The sequence below is a fragment of the Dryobates pubescens genome, chromosome 33 (assembly GCF_014839835.1).
Source record: "Dryobates pubescens isolate bDryPub1 chromosome 33, bDryPub1.pri, whole genome shotgun sequence".
Classification (NCBI taxonomy): Eukaryota; Metazoa; Chordata; class Aves; order Piciformes; family Picidae; genus Dryobates; species Dryobates pubescens.
In genome coordinates this window covers 4,145,612-4,163,414 of record NC_071644.1, presented here as the reverse complement: position 1 = coordinate 4,163,414, position 17,803 = coordinate 4,145,612, and the positions used below count along the sequence as shown (strand labels likewise).

The 17,803-nt window shown below is 43.5% G+C and overlaps 1 protein-coding gene across 1 annotated transcript in view; it reads left to right on the top strand.

The window, feature by feature from the left end:
- VPS13D (vacuolar protein sorting 13 homolog D) overlaps positions 1–16,196 on the top strand; it is a 96,461-nt gene extending 80,265 nt beyond the window's left edge. The window contains exons 68-70 of the mRNA XM_054175784.1: positions 11,891–12,022; positions 15,044–15,284; positions 16,041–16,196. Of these exons, the coding sequence (XP_054031759.1) occupies positions 11,891–12,022; positions 15,044–15,284; positions 16,041–16,172 (505 nt within the window). The 3' untranslated portion in view covers positions 16,173–16,196. The remainder of the gene's footprint in view (positions 1–11,890; positions 12,023–15,043; positions 15,285–16,040) is intronic.
- The last annotated feature ends 1,607 nt before the right edge of the window (positions 16,197–17,803 follow it).

Sequence of the window (17,803 nt, the reverse complement as noted above, 5' to 3'; positions counted from 1 at the left end):
ATTGCCTGAACCTCTATGTGTCCAAATCCTGTCTTGGCCTTGCATTTACTTAGGTCTGATTTCAAAAGTCTTTGCAGTAATGTCAGGTGTGTGTGGGCCACGGGTCTGGTGAAGGAGACATTGTTCCTCTCCTGGTAAGCCCTTCCTAAGATTTTCCTAGAAGCCAGAGAGCAAATACTGTGTGTGTTGTGTAAATCTGGAAATGTTGCACACGGGACACTTGAGCTGATGCATCAGTCTGATCTGTAAACTTGGGCAGTGTGTCTTCCTTCACATCCTCTCTTTTTCCCAGTGGGATAAGAGGTCTTTACAGTGAACTGTTTTCTCAAATGAGCTGTTTTCTTTTGAGCAACTTTGTCCATTTTACTCCTGGTGGTATCATTAAGTGGCTGCAGACATTGGCTGTTCCTCAGTCCTAGTCCTACCTCCCACCTTCAGTCACTGCTGAGCTTGCTTTTATGGGTTTACATTCTTCTGCCATTAGTCCATCCAGATTCTTCCATCACTGCTGTTGAGTTACTTTGAAATCCCCCCAGTCTGTAAGTTCCCATCAGTGTTGTGTGAAAAGAGACTGTCAGGACCCTGTTCTGTGACGGGCAGTGCTCTGCAGCTCATCCAAAACTCTGCTGCCTGTTCTGCCATAGCACGCTGCAAATTGATGGCCAGTTTTCAGCTCACTCTTTCCCCCAAGAGGTTTTGTGTTTTGTTTTATTTGACTGCTGTGCAGATACCTCCTTGTCCTTCAGTAATTGTGATCTGGGTAATTTTTCCCCAGATGAACCAGGCTGCAATTTTGTAGGTTGAATCCCATTTAATTTCCTGCTATATTTCTGACCTCTTCAGGTTCTTTAATGCTTCACTGTCCTCACTGGAGTTTTAAACACCTCTTAGCTTGTCCTCTCCGGATACAATTTCACATGCTGCTTTTCCTAGATCCTTGAACATAAGCAGGTCTGGTTTTGTGCCCACATATTTTGCAGCATCTCAGCAACACTTCTCCCTGCTTTACTAATTTTCTGTTACCAGTCTCACCTGCTCACTGTTTGCCTGTTGGCTTTTAACTTACCAGGGATAATTCTGTGTAGTTCTGTTGGAGCTTCTGTTCTGTTCTTGCTCGTTGCATAAGTGAAGGTAGCTTTGCAGGGATGGGGAGCAGTTCTTCAAACTGCAATCCTGTGACTCTGAATAGGGAGAATTTAATCTTGAAACCTTAATTCATTTTCTGAAAATGCACAATTTTGGTTTTGTAACTAGAAAGAGCCAATAATCCATCGTCTCTGACCTAAAATGAATTCTAAAGCTGCCCTTCAGAATGCACAGGGAATGGTTCTCTATTCCTTTTGTTTATTCAGAGAGTGCTTCTTGTTGCCAAGGGATGCTTCAGGCTTGTAGTTGTGACTGTGGTTCCCTTTTCCACAGCTTTCTGTAGCAATGACTTAATTTGTTCTTGGCCGTACGCAGAATTCTTCTCCAAAGGAATGACCTGGCTTAGGGGGAGTGCAGTCTTCCCTGGACTGCACAGAAGTGTCTCTAATGCTGCATGTCAAGAAACAAATACAGCTTTTTGTCAGAGAAGTCTCAAGGAATGATTGTATTTGACTGGGAGTGGAATCCTGTCAAGATTGCTTTGCATGTTCCCTGCTCTGCTTCCCCTTAAAGCTCTATGGGAGGAATTCAGGCAGTTGAGACGTGGTTACTCTTCTGGAGTGCTTAAACTCAAGAGAATTGAGGATGGAGCTTGCTGCTGCCCCACTTCTGAATCTCAATGTAATCCTACCATGACTAGTCATAAAGTTAAGTCTTTAGTTAGCAAAATTTAGCATTTCATAGTAGCAAAGAAGTTCTAGATGGTTGACTTCCAATAGGGAGTGCTAAACCTTTAGTTAAAACTCGTGTAGTTTCCTTTGTTTAAAGTCTTTTTTTGCTTTGCCACAGCAGAATCTATTGCTGTAGGTAACCTCTTCCAGTGGGGGTTACATCCAAGGTGCTCTTCAGGGAGGCCGGGGGTAGGCCATCACAATGTAAGCAATTATTAACTGCCTTCTGAGAAACAGCTGGCAAGTCCTTGGTTGGAATTCCCCCAGATTGATTCTACTGATCTGACAATTCAGAGTATCGTAGACTCCTAGGCTCAGGTTGGAAGAAACCTTAGACATCATCTACTCAAACCTCCCCACCATGGGCAGGGAGACCTCTCCATTAGTTTCAGCTGCTCAAGGCCTCACCCAACCTGGCTTTGAACACCCCCCAGGCAGGAGGCATCAACAATGTCTTGGGCAGCCTATTCCAGAATTCTATACTGTGTGCCCATTTGACAACATTTACTGTTTACCAGACAGGGAGAAGTGTTTTCTTCTTTTGGCAATAGCTGTTCTTCTGGAGCCTGCCTACTTTTGTCTCATCTGTTTCAGCAAAAGCTTTTGGACATGAAGGCGAAAAAGCAAAAGGCACAGCTTTCAGTGTGGTGCAGGAGTCCTGTTTTCTGGCAGTGGTATGTTTCTCTGACCCTTCCTCATTCAGAAAGCACTCTGCTGAATGATGCTGTTGTTTCCATGTAACAGTTTTCTTGGGCTGGATCAATCACAGAGCTGCAGACTGAACTGCTCCGCAGTGCTACCTCCGAGGACTGAATTGGAGAGACTTTGAAAAACTATGTTCATGCATTAGCCACAGCAGAACAATCTAAAAAGTCACCAAAGACCAGGCAATAAAGTGTCCACGATTTCCATTCACAAATCTACTTGCTTAGGACGAGGTGGGATAAGTTGAGACGTATGAGCTCCAGAAGGGAACAAAAGCTTTATTCAAAACAGACGTGTCTGCTGGAATGTACCAGGACTGATCATCAGACAGCATTAAACCAGTCAGACTTGATCCCCAGAACTGAAACAACTTTAATACGCATTCTGTGGGTTTTCTAATATCTTTTGGCCCTCTTACTGGTATTTTCAGTTCATAAAAATAGCAGGAGAGATGAAACTGGTGTAGTGCAACAGGAATAGAGCATTTTGTTTATTTACTTATTCCTAAAGCACAAATGGGGTGAGCTGCTTGCCAGTGCAGTGGCTGTGTGACCTCATGTGCTGAAACATCTGCTTGTGGTGCCAAAGGGGTGAAGTCTGGTACAGCAGGTCTAGGGGAGCTTCTGGGAATAAGTTTTACTGGTGTGAGTAGTGATGAAGGTAAGTGTAGGTGTTTTGTGCTGAGGCATGAGCACACAGTACCTTCCGTTTCCTGCATCATCAGCAAGATTCCTGGTGTGTTGTTAGGTATTTGTGTCTTTTCAGGTGTCTTCCCATGTGCTCTCACTCCAGATGATTTTGCCTTGAGACCACATTAGAAGTTTCTTTACCTCCTTAGTTTTGTGACCTGTATCAAGAAGTGGCTTTTAATTAGCATGTAATAAATCTTTGAGTAGAGAGTGTCTGAGCATACCCAAAGGTAGATTTTCTTCTATTCTGAGACCAAATATAAAACTGCAGGAAATGCTTATTGCACACAAAATACTCTATTTCCAGTACTCTTGTGTTTTACTAGAATTCCTTGCTACATCCTCCATTCAAGCACAAATATCATGGATCAGGTTCTCTGAGGTTACTGCACATGTTTAAAAGGGTAGTGGCTGGACAGGTTGTGCTGTTTGCAATGACATGTTCTGTTTTCAAATTCAGACACACAGCACTGCTTTAAAACTAACACCACTGCTGAGCAGGATTGGAAGCCAGATGAGGTTCATATTTATGTAGTAATTACAGGCTTACTTGAAAGCAAAGGACCTTGGGGCAGGGTATGTGCTGAGGTCCTGCTAGGCTGTTTACCTGTTAGTAGACGGTTTTCCTTTATCATTAAGGGTGAGGTTTTCTGTTCAGTCCTAGTCCAGAGGCTGTAGATGAGAGCCCAGGGCCTGCTGGGATGGGGTTTTACACTTGTGCTGTCCTTTTGCCCTTCCACTGAACTCTTTTCATTTCAGTCATGAGCAAACAGTCAGTGCCTGAACTAACAACCCTGCAATCCTCCAAAGCACGCCTCGCTTACAGTACCAAACAAAGGGAGGCCCGCGTGGGCCGGCCCAAGCCAAGGAATGCAGCTTCGGGGTTCTGCTCCATAAATTTAACCAGCACGACAAAAAGGAGATAATATGAGCCTGCGTGATGATCTGAAAGGGGGAGGTTTGTGTCCCATTGATTGCGGTCTGGCCTATTGCCAGGCCCTGAGCCTGACCGACAGTTGAACCATATCGTTAAGGCGTGTAATACAGCTCAAGTCTTGTACAGCAGCCAATGAGTACATATCCAGAGGGCAAAAGTTTATAAAGAGTTGAGGCTGTCCTGTTTAACCCTCTCACACTGCATGTAATATATACTGCTGCCATTCAGAAATAGGCACATTGCTATTAAAAATGTAAACCTTCAGCTTGCTTTACTTGGGATAAAGAAGAGAAATCCCCCTGTGTGTCTGATTCCTGATGTGCAGCAGCTTTATAAAGTGACCTGAGAAAAAGATGCCAAACTGATTATTTATTTATTTTTGTACCCCCCACCCACCCCTTACAAAACAAAACCCAACCCACTTTTTTTTTGTTCAGTGCTACTTTATCCACAGAGCCTGTTTGTTCGGAGATGTGTTCCGGATTGCTCTACAAACTCTTTCGTGCAGATGGAGCTATTTACTGCCTCGATGTCACCTCATTCAGCATGTGGCTGGTATTTTTATAGATAATTTTTCCACCTAATACTGCTGTTAACATGTGGAACGCTCTTTATCAGTTCTCCAAGCACAGCCAGTTGAGTTGACTTGCTCTTGCAACTGCTAACTTTAAAAATCAAAGCAAATTTCGTGAGTACCTTTTCCCTAGGTGAAGTCTGTGCTAGAGGACTTTGCCATGCCTCTTGCAGGCCTGGCTGTATCAACTGAAATCGTACCAAGGAGGGTCTGAAGGGAAAGCACATCTGAGTTCGTGTCACACAGCTCTTCACACACACCTAGCAGCTAATGTCCTGGTGCTGGGCAGGGGCCTCTGGTTTGCTTTCTTTCCCAAAATGGATTTGCTTTCCTAGAAAGGCAGGAGCACAGTCAGAAACATTTCTGTTGCACTCAGTGACTGTGTTTGCATTTACAACACAGGGGTGTTGCTTGGCCAGCATGGATGGGTTTTGATGGGACTCTTGCAAACCTGAGCACACAAATAAGACAAATGCTTTGTCTGCTACCCAGCCCTGCCTGTCAGCAGACTGTTCAGAACTTTTAAGACCTCACTCTGTGCATCAAGGCACAGAAACATTATGGCCCTGGGCTCTTTAACCTTGACTAAGGCACATTCAGTTCATGTCTTTCAGATAGGTGCTTGCCACCAATCCCTGCTAAGAGTTTTTACACTGAGAAGGTGAATTTGAGCATTTTTCAACACGTGTGAGACAGGAAACTAAGGTGACTGCTCTGGTCATCACTCTGATCAGTAAGGGAGACTGGAAACTGAGGTGTTCACTCCTTAAGGTTGGTGCTATCAAAGTGCTTGAGACAGTGTTGGTTTGCTGCACAGCTACTGCAGTCAGAAGTGGAGCAGGTGACTACTGCTTGGTGCAGAGTGTGATTGGTGTCTAGTAAACAGGCACACACCCCCCCCCTTACCCAGACTGGAGGCTTGTAAGACAGATGTCATTGCAGATGTCGTAAGCGTGTGCTGTTTGGATGGGTACATCTGCTGCTCTGCTGAGTTGAAAGTGATTCTTGATGTCTTATTAAGCTCTTCTTACTTCCTTTTGAACTTGGAGCCTGGACAGGTTGTATGCAATCATAAACCCAATGAGTAGTCTTCAGTTTTGTTTTGATCTGATATACAAAAGGGGATGGGGCAGGGGGGAGAAGAGTACATCTCTGAGGAGTTGGCAGGAACAGCCTGAATGATAAACAGTTGCTTCTTCAGCATGCTGTAGTACTCCTATTAGTATGTTGGGTCGGATAAAGGTCTTCAGCATCTGAGCTGGTAGATCCCTCAGAAGAGGAGGGATTTGACTGTAAGTGGGAGGTTTTAACCCTAGGCACCGTTTATTTGCATGTTTCTGCCTGAAACTAGCATTTGGGGAACGCTTTTAACAAGCACAATATATTCCATGCATTTGCTGGAATAAACGGTGCATATAAGCTTCCTCAGATATGTAGTCAGCAGGGAGCTGTCTGGCTCATGATTTTACACATTCTTGCATCTAACTGAGACATTCTAATGCCAAATCTAGCACTGGGGCTGACTGCACTGCCTGTGCCTTGGAACACACCTTAAAAGCATCAGTGTCTGAACTGGTGAGTGAATTCCAGCACAGAGCCCTGCCAGATCTCTGGGTTCAGGCCTCATCTCTTCCAGAAACCATCTGCCTGTTGGGAACTGCAGCCCCAAAGTCCAACACTGGGAAGGAGGCAACTGCACTTACCCTTTGAAATAGAGCACTGCTGTCTGCCAGCAGAGTCACAGCAGAACGTGCAATCCAGACTGCCAGAGGTTTGTCTGAACCCAGGCCCAAGCCATTTAACGTTCTCAGGCACACATAAAAATAATGCTGTCTGTCTCCTCCTGCTCGGGAGCTGCAGGGGACATTCCTGCCTATTGCAAGGGTTTAGCACTTGAAACAAAATCAGTAAGGAGAGAATTGTGGAAAGAGTGGATTTTAAGTATTTGCCAAAGATGTGGTATGAAACACAGATGGGTAACAGAAATGGCTCAGGTTTGTTTTCATCTGTCACCCTGATGATCCTGAGGTATGGCTGCTGCTGCTGGAGGGGGTGGCTGTCATGGCTGAACTTTGAGGTGAATTTTCAGGGTTTACATTGCTTACAGACCATTGATTCTGCCACTTCTGAGCGTGCTTTACACTGCATGACTGAGAGACAAGTACTGCCTCTGCTCTTTTCTGAATTTATCCCCATGGGATGATGACACTTGCAGTCAGGGCTGAACTGGAGCACTGGTAGCAGGTCTTCCAGCTGTCGTGTATTTTACAGAATTATTCAGGTTGGAAAAGACCTCCAAAACCATTGAGTCCAACCATTAACCTAACACTGCCAAATCCACCGCTAAACCATGTCCCTAAGCGCCTCATCTACTCCGTTTTTGAACACTTCCAGGAACGGTGATCCCACCACTTCCCTGGGCAGCCTGTTCCAGGGCTTAACCACTCATTCAGTGCAGGAATTTTCCCTAATATCCATCTAAATGTGATGGAAGTAGTAAAGCTGTTCCTCCTTTATCAGATCAAATCATGTCTTAATGTCTGAAAGGCACTAAAGCCTCCTTAGACAAAGCACTCCCTGTATTTATGAACCAGGCTTTTTCCAGAGCCAACTAACAGGTTTGATGTTGTTTCTTCAAAATACAGGCAGCAATTGAATTGTTTCATAGGCTTACATTACCTGCCAATTTGCCTTTGTTTGAACTAAGGTTGTTTTATCATTATTTCAAGGGGATAAAAAAATTGTTCCCAGGCTGAAAGTCTGTATGCCAAGTTACAGCCCAGAGCAGGCTTTGATCAATAAGTTTTATGTAAACCTGAAAAAACAAGTTTACAATGGAAACACTGACAGAATGTGAGCTATACCAGAACCAGCGAGTTACTGTTTTAAACAGGTTGGAATGATGAGGCTGTTAAACTGGAACACCTTTATGAATGCAACATGTTGATGACAGTTGATGGAAGTTCTGGCAGAAAGAACTGGGTCTAGCTGAAGGAAATTATTACTGGTGTGTAGGGGGAGAGTCTTGTGGCCAGAGATCTCTGTGGAGGGCTTAGGAGGCTGACTACTTGCTCACTGGTGTTTGCCAGCTAGACTGGACTTGGGGGTCTGGTGGCAGGCAGGGTGAAGTGTCTGTGAAGAGCCTCTTCCATTAAGTAATAGCTTTAGGGCCTTTATCAGTCACAGTCTGTCCTTGCTGCTGCTTTTCTCTGGGGAGAAATTGCTACACTTCCTAAAGTTGTTTTTATTCTGAATGATTACTCTGGGTGTGATAGTGAGGAAACAGAAAGAGGTAGATTTGTCTCTAAAAGCAGAAGCGCAGTGTTTTGTTTTCAGACTGTCGAAGTTTGATACCTTCTGAGTTTAGTTAATGTTTTTGTCAAAGCAGTCTAGGTCATTGTCAAGGAAATGTTTTAGGTCCTAAAGGCTCAAAGCTATGTAATGGTTACTGTTCTCAAAGCCACTGGATACTGATGCACCTCAGCGAGAATCAGATCTGTGTACCTGGCAGTGCACACCTCCAAGGGTACCCAGTGGGGTGAAGGTGAAGGGACAGGATAAGTCATTCTGTAAAACATGGTGTCTCTTGGCCAAGTTGGTAAATAATTATCACCAGCAGTCCCTGAACGACTTCTGTACATCAATGGCTCTGGTGACAAAACCTCTGGCTTTAAACTGGCCAACTGAATCACAGGAATTCTGTGAACTGTCAAGCAAAAGCCAAGCAATTAACACTGCTCACTGGTTTTAGTGTGCGCACAGTCATCTGAAGTGAGGCTCTGCAGTGTTCAGCTTTGCCTGAACAGTGAGGAACCGGAGTCTGTGCCTCAACCTTCTGACACTATTTCCAATCTCTTTGTGTCTTCATTCAGCAGCACTCTTCCCTGCTGTGACCAGTAGACGTGAGGGCATTTCTGTCTTGTATTGCCTTTGTGTGCTTATTAAAAAGGAATCAGCAGAGCTGTTGAGTGCATGTTTAATGTAACACAGATGTGGGCACACCACCGTTCATCCTGCTTTACAAATCCTCAGCTTTTTGTGTTTCATCAGTGTTGCTTGTTATTTACAGAACCTAACTGGAGACAGGAGAACACAGTCCTGGATGAAAAAAAAAATCTAAAAATGTGTTCTACTGTGGAATGTTTTTAGCTGTCCAGACCAAACACACCAGTTTGCCAGGGGCTGAGGGACTAAACCAGTGTGATTTATGCTAGCACTAGTGGCACTTAGTTGAAAAGGAGCTGACCTTACCACTTAATTGAGAATTATCTTTTATCACTAGGATCAACATTTTAGCATGGAGGAAGAGCATGGGGACAGCAAGCATGGCACTCTTAAGTGTTTCCATTTAAAAACAAAAACACAGCCTAGAAACAAAGACAAGCAAACCCTCAGCTCGGCAACTGCCAAGCCTTCCAGAAAGTCCCTGTGGTGCCCCGTACTTCTGCAGGTACTGACGTGCCTCTGACCCAGACACTGGAAACCAGTGCTCACCCATGTTCTCTGCTCTATGGGGCAGGTCTAATCAGAAGGCCCTGTTCTTTCATCTTTACACAGCAGTCTTGCTTGCAGTGCTATAGCTACCCCTTCTCAGAGTGCTGTTAGAGGAAATAGCACAGTTGGATGCTTATCTGAAAGATGGTTAATGTGAAAGCAATAATGCAGCATTGCTGCTTGCTCCCATGTGGATGGTATCTATCTGTCCTGAATGCTTACCAGTAAAAGCTATTGACTGGCCACTAGTTAAGAAACTCATTATGCTTCAGAGGTTTACTATTTACACTTGTCAATAGAAGCTACAAGTGCTGTAGGGGTTTAACAGCCAATGGAGGCCTCTCGGGTAAATGAAATTCTGCCATTTCACTGCTTTTGGCAGCTAGGAAGTAGGACAAGCAGCAAGAATTGAATGGCAGTGGCTGGAACCCTTTAGGACTTTGCCTCAGCGTTTCAGCTCTCGTGAAGGCAAAGGAGTACTTTTGTTGACTACTTTGTAAGAAGCTAATAGGTAAAAACAGGCACTCACTGTTACCTCTGGGGCAGGTTCAGAAGGACAACAATGCTGTTGTGTAACTGTGTAACTGTACCCTGCACAGGTGAATCCTCCTTATGTGCCTAAGAGGCAAGAGAGATGATCTGCTCCGCAGTTACAGTGCTTAATAGCAATGTTTGAACCAGCACACAGCTGCTACTCAGTGGAATACACAGATACAGAAGGTTGTAGAAACCATCTGTTTAGCTAGTGTTCAGCTTTTATTTATATTTGTCCAGTGTTCAGCTATTTATTTAATCATCTATTTATCCAGTGTTCAGGCTACTCTGATCAGAATGCTACTGGAGGAAGAAGGCAGTTCTAGGACATTGCACTTTTTGCAGATGCCAGAACTGAGTGCCTTTATGCAGCAAATTACAGTTTTTATGCTGGCATATTTTTTAGCTTGGATGCATAACACTAATTAACTACTGAAGGTCTAACCAAAAGCAGTGCAGCAGGACAGGTAAAGCAGAGGGAAAACTGAAAATTTGACTGACAGCATTTTACTGGCACTATTAATGACCACATTTGTTATGGTTTCTTAAGCCCTTGCTGTGTTTTGCATTCTTTTAGTTGGTGAATTTCCACTTCTCATTTCATCCTCCCTGCTGACAAACTGACTCCCTCCTAGCATAAACATAGCTCCGCTGAAGTCAAGAGCTAGTGTCTCTCCGAAGTTTCTCTCCAAGGGGATCAGTAATAAGCAGTACTTCTGAGCCACTGTAATTTGTTAGGCAGGTCAGGGATGCAGGGCTGATTAACAAAATCAGGATGTAGCAGGTAGTCATCACCTTATTAAAAATACCAGCTGGCTGGTGTTGGTGTCTGCTGTGCTGGAAACCCTGCAGCTTTGGCTTCTACACCTTGTCTGCAAAATACCTTCTTGATAGCAGACACAGCAAGGATACCTGAAGCACACCAAAGAGGCCAGTGACCCAGTGGAGAGCAGCAAAGAGGATATTAAGTCAGCAATGACATATAAGAGACTTCCTGTAACATTTACTGCAGCCAAGTAAGGACCAAAAAAGTGTCTGTCACTGTTAAAAGGCAAGGGTGTGACAAACTCAAAGGAAAGGAGATTTCAAAAGGGTGCATGAGTTTGCAGTATGGGACAGGACTGCTGGAAGGAAAAGGTAACAGGAACAAGGCTCCAGAGAAAGCATCTGCAGAGGGCAAAGCTTAGAAGGGGAGTACTCCTGTGTGCTATTGCCAAGCAGCTTACAAAGAGAATGCCTTGTTGGGTGTTGTATTTTCTCTTGTCATGATCAAAAAGGGTCAAAGCAGTTCCTTGTATGGGATCTTTGCAGAGAACCAAGATGGGAAGTAGAGAGCACTGATCAAAAATTGTGCATTTGGCTTGGAAAGTAATGGCAGCAGCCTGAAAGAGCTACGAAGAAGCACGCAGCAGACCCAGAGTGATGCTGTGGGGAAATGACAGAGAATAAAGCAGGGCCAGGCAGCCTGGAACGTAATTCTTCATGGCCAGGACATTCCAAAAGCTTGAAAGAATTCAGAGTATTATTTTTTAACAAAATAGTACTGAAGGAGGAACCTGCAGTTCTTTAGCACTGGGGCCAGTATCAACCTCTGATGTGTGTGAGGCCACACATGTGTCTGTGTCTCCTTTATTGCTGTCATTTTTTAATAGATGCTCAAGAAAAGTAAAGTATGCTGGACCCTGCTGTGAAGGCTTCTTTTGTCTTGACTGCATGCTCTTATTTCTGTAGCCCTTCCATTTTCAAGCTACTGACACTGTCCATCAATGTGAGTTCCATCTAGGTTGATGCACTCTTATTTTCTGTACAAAAGTGTGAAGAAAGTCAAATCAGTCATGCTCTGGTGGTAAATGGATCCCCAAATCTGCAGACAGTGTATGAGGTGTAGGTTCCCTCTTCCTTTTCACTTAGCACATTGCCCCTCAATTGTAGAAGAAAACTGTGAGGTGTTTCTTTGGAATGTAAAACCACATGACTCCAGAAATCTCTGTGCTGTCTCTGTCAAGACACTGTATTTTTAAAGGCTCTGTCATGTTTTGCTTTTCTAAATAAACAAAAGGTGGTGTGCTGCCAGGTTTCAGTGGAAGGAAAAGTAATGCTGGTGTGCTAAGTTCTTTTTCTGCATCTGTCTTGCATGTAGGACACAAGCAGAGAGAGTGAGGAAGCCACGCTGCTGCAGAGGACCTCAAGGGCTCTTGCCCTGCTACTCAGAAAGTCAAGCAGAAGGACAAGAACAGCTCTTCAAGCTGACCGACAACATCCAGGATGAGTTGTAAGTACTTGAAGCAGTGCTGTTGCTGCACATCTTTGGGACGAGGAAGCGAAGCTGCTTTGCGCACACAGGCACACGCATTCTGCCGTCTCTCAGTACGGATCACCACCCCAGCATGAGCACCCGGTGACCTGTCCTCAGATGTCCTGCAGGTGCCACTGGGTGTTCCCACAGCCTTGTGCCTTTACCTTCAGCTGCTTGGGAGGGAGACCTTGTAATCTGCCACTTGCTTGTGGCCCTGGGATCTTACACTCTTGTTACCTTGTTTCCATCTCATTTAAGAGTGTTTATGCATACACAGTCTGGCTCTTAGGGAGGGAGAATTGAAAGGGAGCAATTTGTGACCAAAAAAACTGTCAGCTTTTAGCAGTTGTACCCCGTGAGCAGATCAGTGAGCTTTTGTCATCGAGTCACACTGTTCATTCACTGGGATTTTAACCATTAAGAACATCATTCAACAAGGAAACAGTGTTTCTTGTCATGGAAAAGAAGTACAAAATTATGCCTCTGACTTTTATCCTCCTATCATAATCAGAACCACATTTAAAGACCTGATTATTTGCATATTTTCCTTCAGAGTTAAATCCATAAAAGGGGGTTTAATACCTTGCTCTACTGTTCTAACTAAATGTTTCCACATTTTTTTCCACTTAGGCTCACTGTTTCACTTCTGGAAAATATTGTGTAATTACTTCCTGATGTTGTTAAAAACCCCACAAATTCTCCAGAGATCTGCTTGCTTCTGCTTTGTTCTATTGGATCACGTTTCATTTAATTTTTCATTTTATTAATTTGAGATCTTTTTAATAGTGTAGAAGTTAAAAAAAAAAAAAGTAGTACCTTGAAGTAGTCTCTCACAAGGTTAAATACCCATTTTGAGATCTTAGACACAGAAGAAAGGAACAGTTGGCAAGAGAAAATGGGTAATGATGCATGACTCAAACTTAGAACAAAATGTAGAGCTTGGACTACAAATTAGCTAATGTTTCTGTGCTTCACCATGAAGTCACTGACCTCCTTTCCCTTCCTCAAAATGTATACATGACACCATCACAAATTCTGTATGGAAAATGAGATAGATAATGTGGTGCTCTTGGGGAGAAACCAGAAACCCACGGAACTTTATAGCAGCTTTTAGTACTTTAGCTCTCTCCACAGACACCCCTGTATGGTGGGGCTGTGATACCATCTATCAGAACAGCTGTTCTGCCTGGGTGGGGATACAAAACCTTCTAAGGACAGGGATGTGTGCTAGGGGGTTCTGATAATAACCTTTTCATCTTCCTTCCTTGCTGGAAAGGAAGCAAAGCAAGCCAGTGTGCCAGCAAGGTTCCCCTGGTTCCACTTGTAGGGGAAATCTGACCCAACTCAGAGCTAGGCTGTCTGTAGCAGTCTGTGCTTGCTTCTGTGTGTCTGTCCCACAGAACAAGAGGGTCCTTCCCCAGGCTGTAATGTTGCACAGAATGTAGCTTTTCTATGACACTGTAAAAATACCCTTTCCCAGCCTACTTAAGTCACTTCAAAGACAAAAGCTCACCCCAAAGTGTTTGAACTCTGATGAGCAATTGCTAGTTCCAGGAAGGGTGGGAACATTGTCTTTCACCTAAGATTTTTGTCAGCTAAAGTAGATGTTTTTGTCGGCTTTGGTTTTACTTCAAGGAACACAATTCAATTATCCCAGCCCATAGTTCCATCCAAGGTTAGAGCTGGACAAAGCACATTACAGCTTTCTTGTTTTATTGGAATGGCTGTGCTCTTCTCAGCAGGTCAATGACAATGGAAGTTGTTAACTCCAGGAAGCAGGGCACTGGTGAGCTGGCAGGGCTGGGAGGCACCAGGCAGGAAAAAGACCATTTCAGTGCAGAGGACTACACCAGAAAACTACTGGAATTATACTTTTATACCATGAAAAGAAACAGTGATGTGACCTCTTGAAATACTTTTGGCTATTAAATTTCCATTTATAGCTATGGTTTATTTGGATATAGCTCAGAGGATTGTGCAAAGGGTTAGCTGGTAGAGCCGAGAGCAGTTTGGATCCTTTCTGATCTACCAAAACTTAGCAGGGACCATCTTCACTGACTGCAGGGACAGTGGAGTACTCTGCTGAATGTCTCAAGATGACAGCAGCCAGATTTCTGTAAGCAACAGCCCAGAACACAATGATTCTGAACCTACCTGACAGCCTGAGAATCCTGGTTATACAGAGTTGCTGCCAAAGCATTATTGCTCTCTTTAGCACTCAGTTATGATTTCATGTTTATTTTCTGAAGACTTCAGCATTTAAAAAAAACCACTAATGAGGTTCATTTCAGCAGTAAATCAGTAGTGGGGGAGAGGCAGTTGTGTGGTTACTTTCCATTTTGCAGTCCTTACTGCTATTTTTTTTACATATCAACCGCTTCAGCCATCACAATTCCCAGTATTCTTCCCTCACTCTTTCTACCTCTACTATTCATCACTCAGACTAATCTCTCTGGGGAGACCTGCTTGCTGCTTAACCTTTCACCCCAGTGTTAAACAGCTAATTTCTCTTTTCTAGCTACTGATCCAGGCAGTGGGTTAAACTTGTTTTTTGTTTCAAAGGCAGGGGAGGTGTGTGGTAAAAGGAAGCCCAGCAGGTTTACAATGTTCAGAAGGATAATGCTTCTGTCATAAATGTCTGCAAACCTTCCAGGTACCAGCAATGGAACTGAACTGAACTTCAGTACTAGGACTTGCAGTCCTCCAGTGCAAGGAAATTACTATTTTAAGCTTTGGTAAAGGACATTTTCACATGTCCAATGCCAGGAGTCAGGGCATTCAAGCACTAATGTGATTTACAGCACCATCTTTAACTGGGCAAGAGAGTACTTCCTCAAATTTAATTCTAGACCATTTTAAATTGAATACAGATGAATTGTACATGTTACACCATTCCCTTTTGAAAAGGCTTCTAAAGGTCACTCATAAGAGGTGAAGACATTTGCTAGTTTACTATTTTTAGCTTCAAGTTTATAATTTCTCCTTTCTTTTCTGCAGCTTCATAGCAGTGGAGAACATAGACAGCTACTGTGTTCTCATTTCATCTAAAGCTGTTTACTTTCTGAAGAGTGGTGACAACACAGACCGTGAGGCCATCTTCCTGGAAGTCAAGTATGATGATCTCTACCACTGCCTCGTTTCAAAAGACCACGGGGAGGTGTATATACAGCTGACCAAGAAAGCTGTGAACACGAGTAGTGGTGTAGCAATGCCAGGCCCATCCCAACAACGACCAATGGTAAGGATCTAGCACCTGTTGTTTCATTCATGCAAGGTTTCTTTTCCCTTTGTGCTGGAAGTGTTTGTAGTAATTAGTGTTTTATCCTGTGCTACATAACCATGAGAACTTTGTCAGTAGTGACAATAGCTGCTGCCCAACTGGTTTAGGTGACAGTAGAACTGGCTCCCTAAACACCTCAGAAAAGCTGAAGGCAGAATCTCAAATACTCCTGCAGACAGAGAAGTTTTAGTAGGGAATGTGTATTGAGAAAGGCTTTTAACTTTGCAATGCATGCATGAAACTTAGGTACTTTGCTGTCTCTTTACTCTTCTCCTGTCCCTTGTACTTCTGTACTGCGGAGCATCTGAGCTTGGAAGGAGTGTTTATGTCAATGCAAGCAAGTTAATCAGAACTCTCACTTCTAAAAGCCATTACAGGAGCTTTTTGCTTCATTGCAGTAGTTACTCAGGGTCCTGTTTTACAGGCAAGGTTACAAGCTCACCTCTGACCCAAGTCAGTTTACATTCCAAACAGACAAGCCAGATAAAAGGTAGAAGGGGAAGCAAAGGAGATAACTTTAAATACTGCAAGATGTTTCTGCTTTCATCCCAAAACACCTAACCCTGTTTTACCTGTCTCTCCCTCTGTCAGTTCTTCCCTGCTTCAGTCTCAGCACTGAGGCGTCTCCCCTGAAACATTTCTGTTCCCTTCAGTTAGTGAAGTAAAAACCATAAATAGATTCTGCATTAAGAAAACTCACCTTCCTTTCTGCAGGTGAAAGTGAAATCTGAAGTGATTGCAGTAAAGCTATCTCAAGAAATAAACTATGCAAAGAGCCTTTATTATGAACAACAGCTGATGTTAAGACTCAGTGAAAACCAAGAACAATTGGAGCTGGACTCTTGAAACCTCTTCCTTACTGCCAGAGTGGACTGCGTCAAGTCGGGAGCTGATGGTATTCTGTGACTGGAGGAACTACCACAAGGGAAGGGAATTAACCACTGTAGGATTTAGCTAAGTGGAATCATTGTGCATAGGAAAACAAGGGAGTGGGGTTTGGTTTTTTTAAGGTACTAGCTGTGTAACAAAGGTCTAGCTGAAATGCACTTACTTGGTTCTGGGAGAAGTCCTGTATTTTGCTAACCTGTATATATGTACAAGTGTTCATGTAAATAAGAGAGTACAGACCAGGGTGTTGGTATAAATACAAGTCTGTTTACTGTGTAAAGACATTAAAGGAGCTATACTGAGTCTTACTGCACTACCTGAAACTAGCCATCCTCTCTTTTATCCTTGAGAAAGCTGATTTTCATGGTGCAGGAATGTAGATAAAGTTTAACAAATGACATAAGAGTAAGCTGCAGCTGTTAAAGTCATTTGGAGCTTTAACTCTGTCTTTAGGATGCACTGTTTAGGGTTGGTTCCTGGGCTTTGTCCTTCAATCACTGGTACAGCTAAATGCACATCTGGTGTTGCACTGATGGTTCAGCCTCCATTTTAATAAAAATAATGATTTTTGTTAACTATTGCAGTGAGGACTCACTTCATTCAATGACACTTCCAAAATATCAGAAGACAAATAGCTGGCTCTGCTCTGAATACAGCACTCAAACCTAGCAAAGTCTGCGCCTCTGGCTGTCCCTGAGTTGTTTTTAAAGTAGGTCCAGGGAGCAGCACTGGACATGGAAATCCTGAACTTCATTTTTTCCCCTCACTTGGATTAAATGTATATGGTTAGCTTGTTAGTGTGGAATTCTGCTAGCACTGGAAATGCGAGGGGTGAGGGGAGAGGAAATCATTGCATCATTTGTCTTCAGGACAACCTCTTCAAAATGGGACATTTTAAAGTCATAAAACTAATGTGGGCTTTTTCCAATGTTGTACATCATACCAGTATTTGTCTCTTCAACAAGCTGAAGGAGGAGTGTACCCACATACCTTTATTCACAGCAACTAGGAGATCGCCTTTTCACATCTGCTCCCTGGAGATGGTTCAGCAGCTCTGCACTACTCGGCTGTGGAAAGTGAAAACGCGAGCACACAACTGCCCTGAAACCACTACAGAACCTGCCTTCTGAAAGTGTTATTTTGTAAACCCTTGACTCAAAATAAGGAGCCCACTCTACCTTTTAATATCCTTTGATAAAGGCCTACAGGAGTGTTTTTAAGCTGAAGGTTAAACTAATTCTCAACTCCTGTGAAGTGAAAGGCGGAGGATTGTTGTCTAAGGAGAAAATGTGCTATCAGTCTGTGTGTGTATGGTCTGTGACTGGAAATCAGTCTATAAAGGTCCATGATGCAAAGGAAACTGATTTAATGCATCACTTTTGTATATTTCTCTGTATCATTTTTAAGTAAAATAAGGAATTCAACAAGTGCTTTGGCTCAACAGTGCTTTAACAATGTCAGTCCTCATGGACTCAGCTATTAAAACTGCCTGTTCCTCTCCCTGCTTCTCTCCCCCAAAACATTCTTTTTTAAGGCAGCAGATTCCTCAGTGCTAAAGATGGTAAGTAGATGGGAAGGCAAATAAAAAC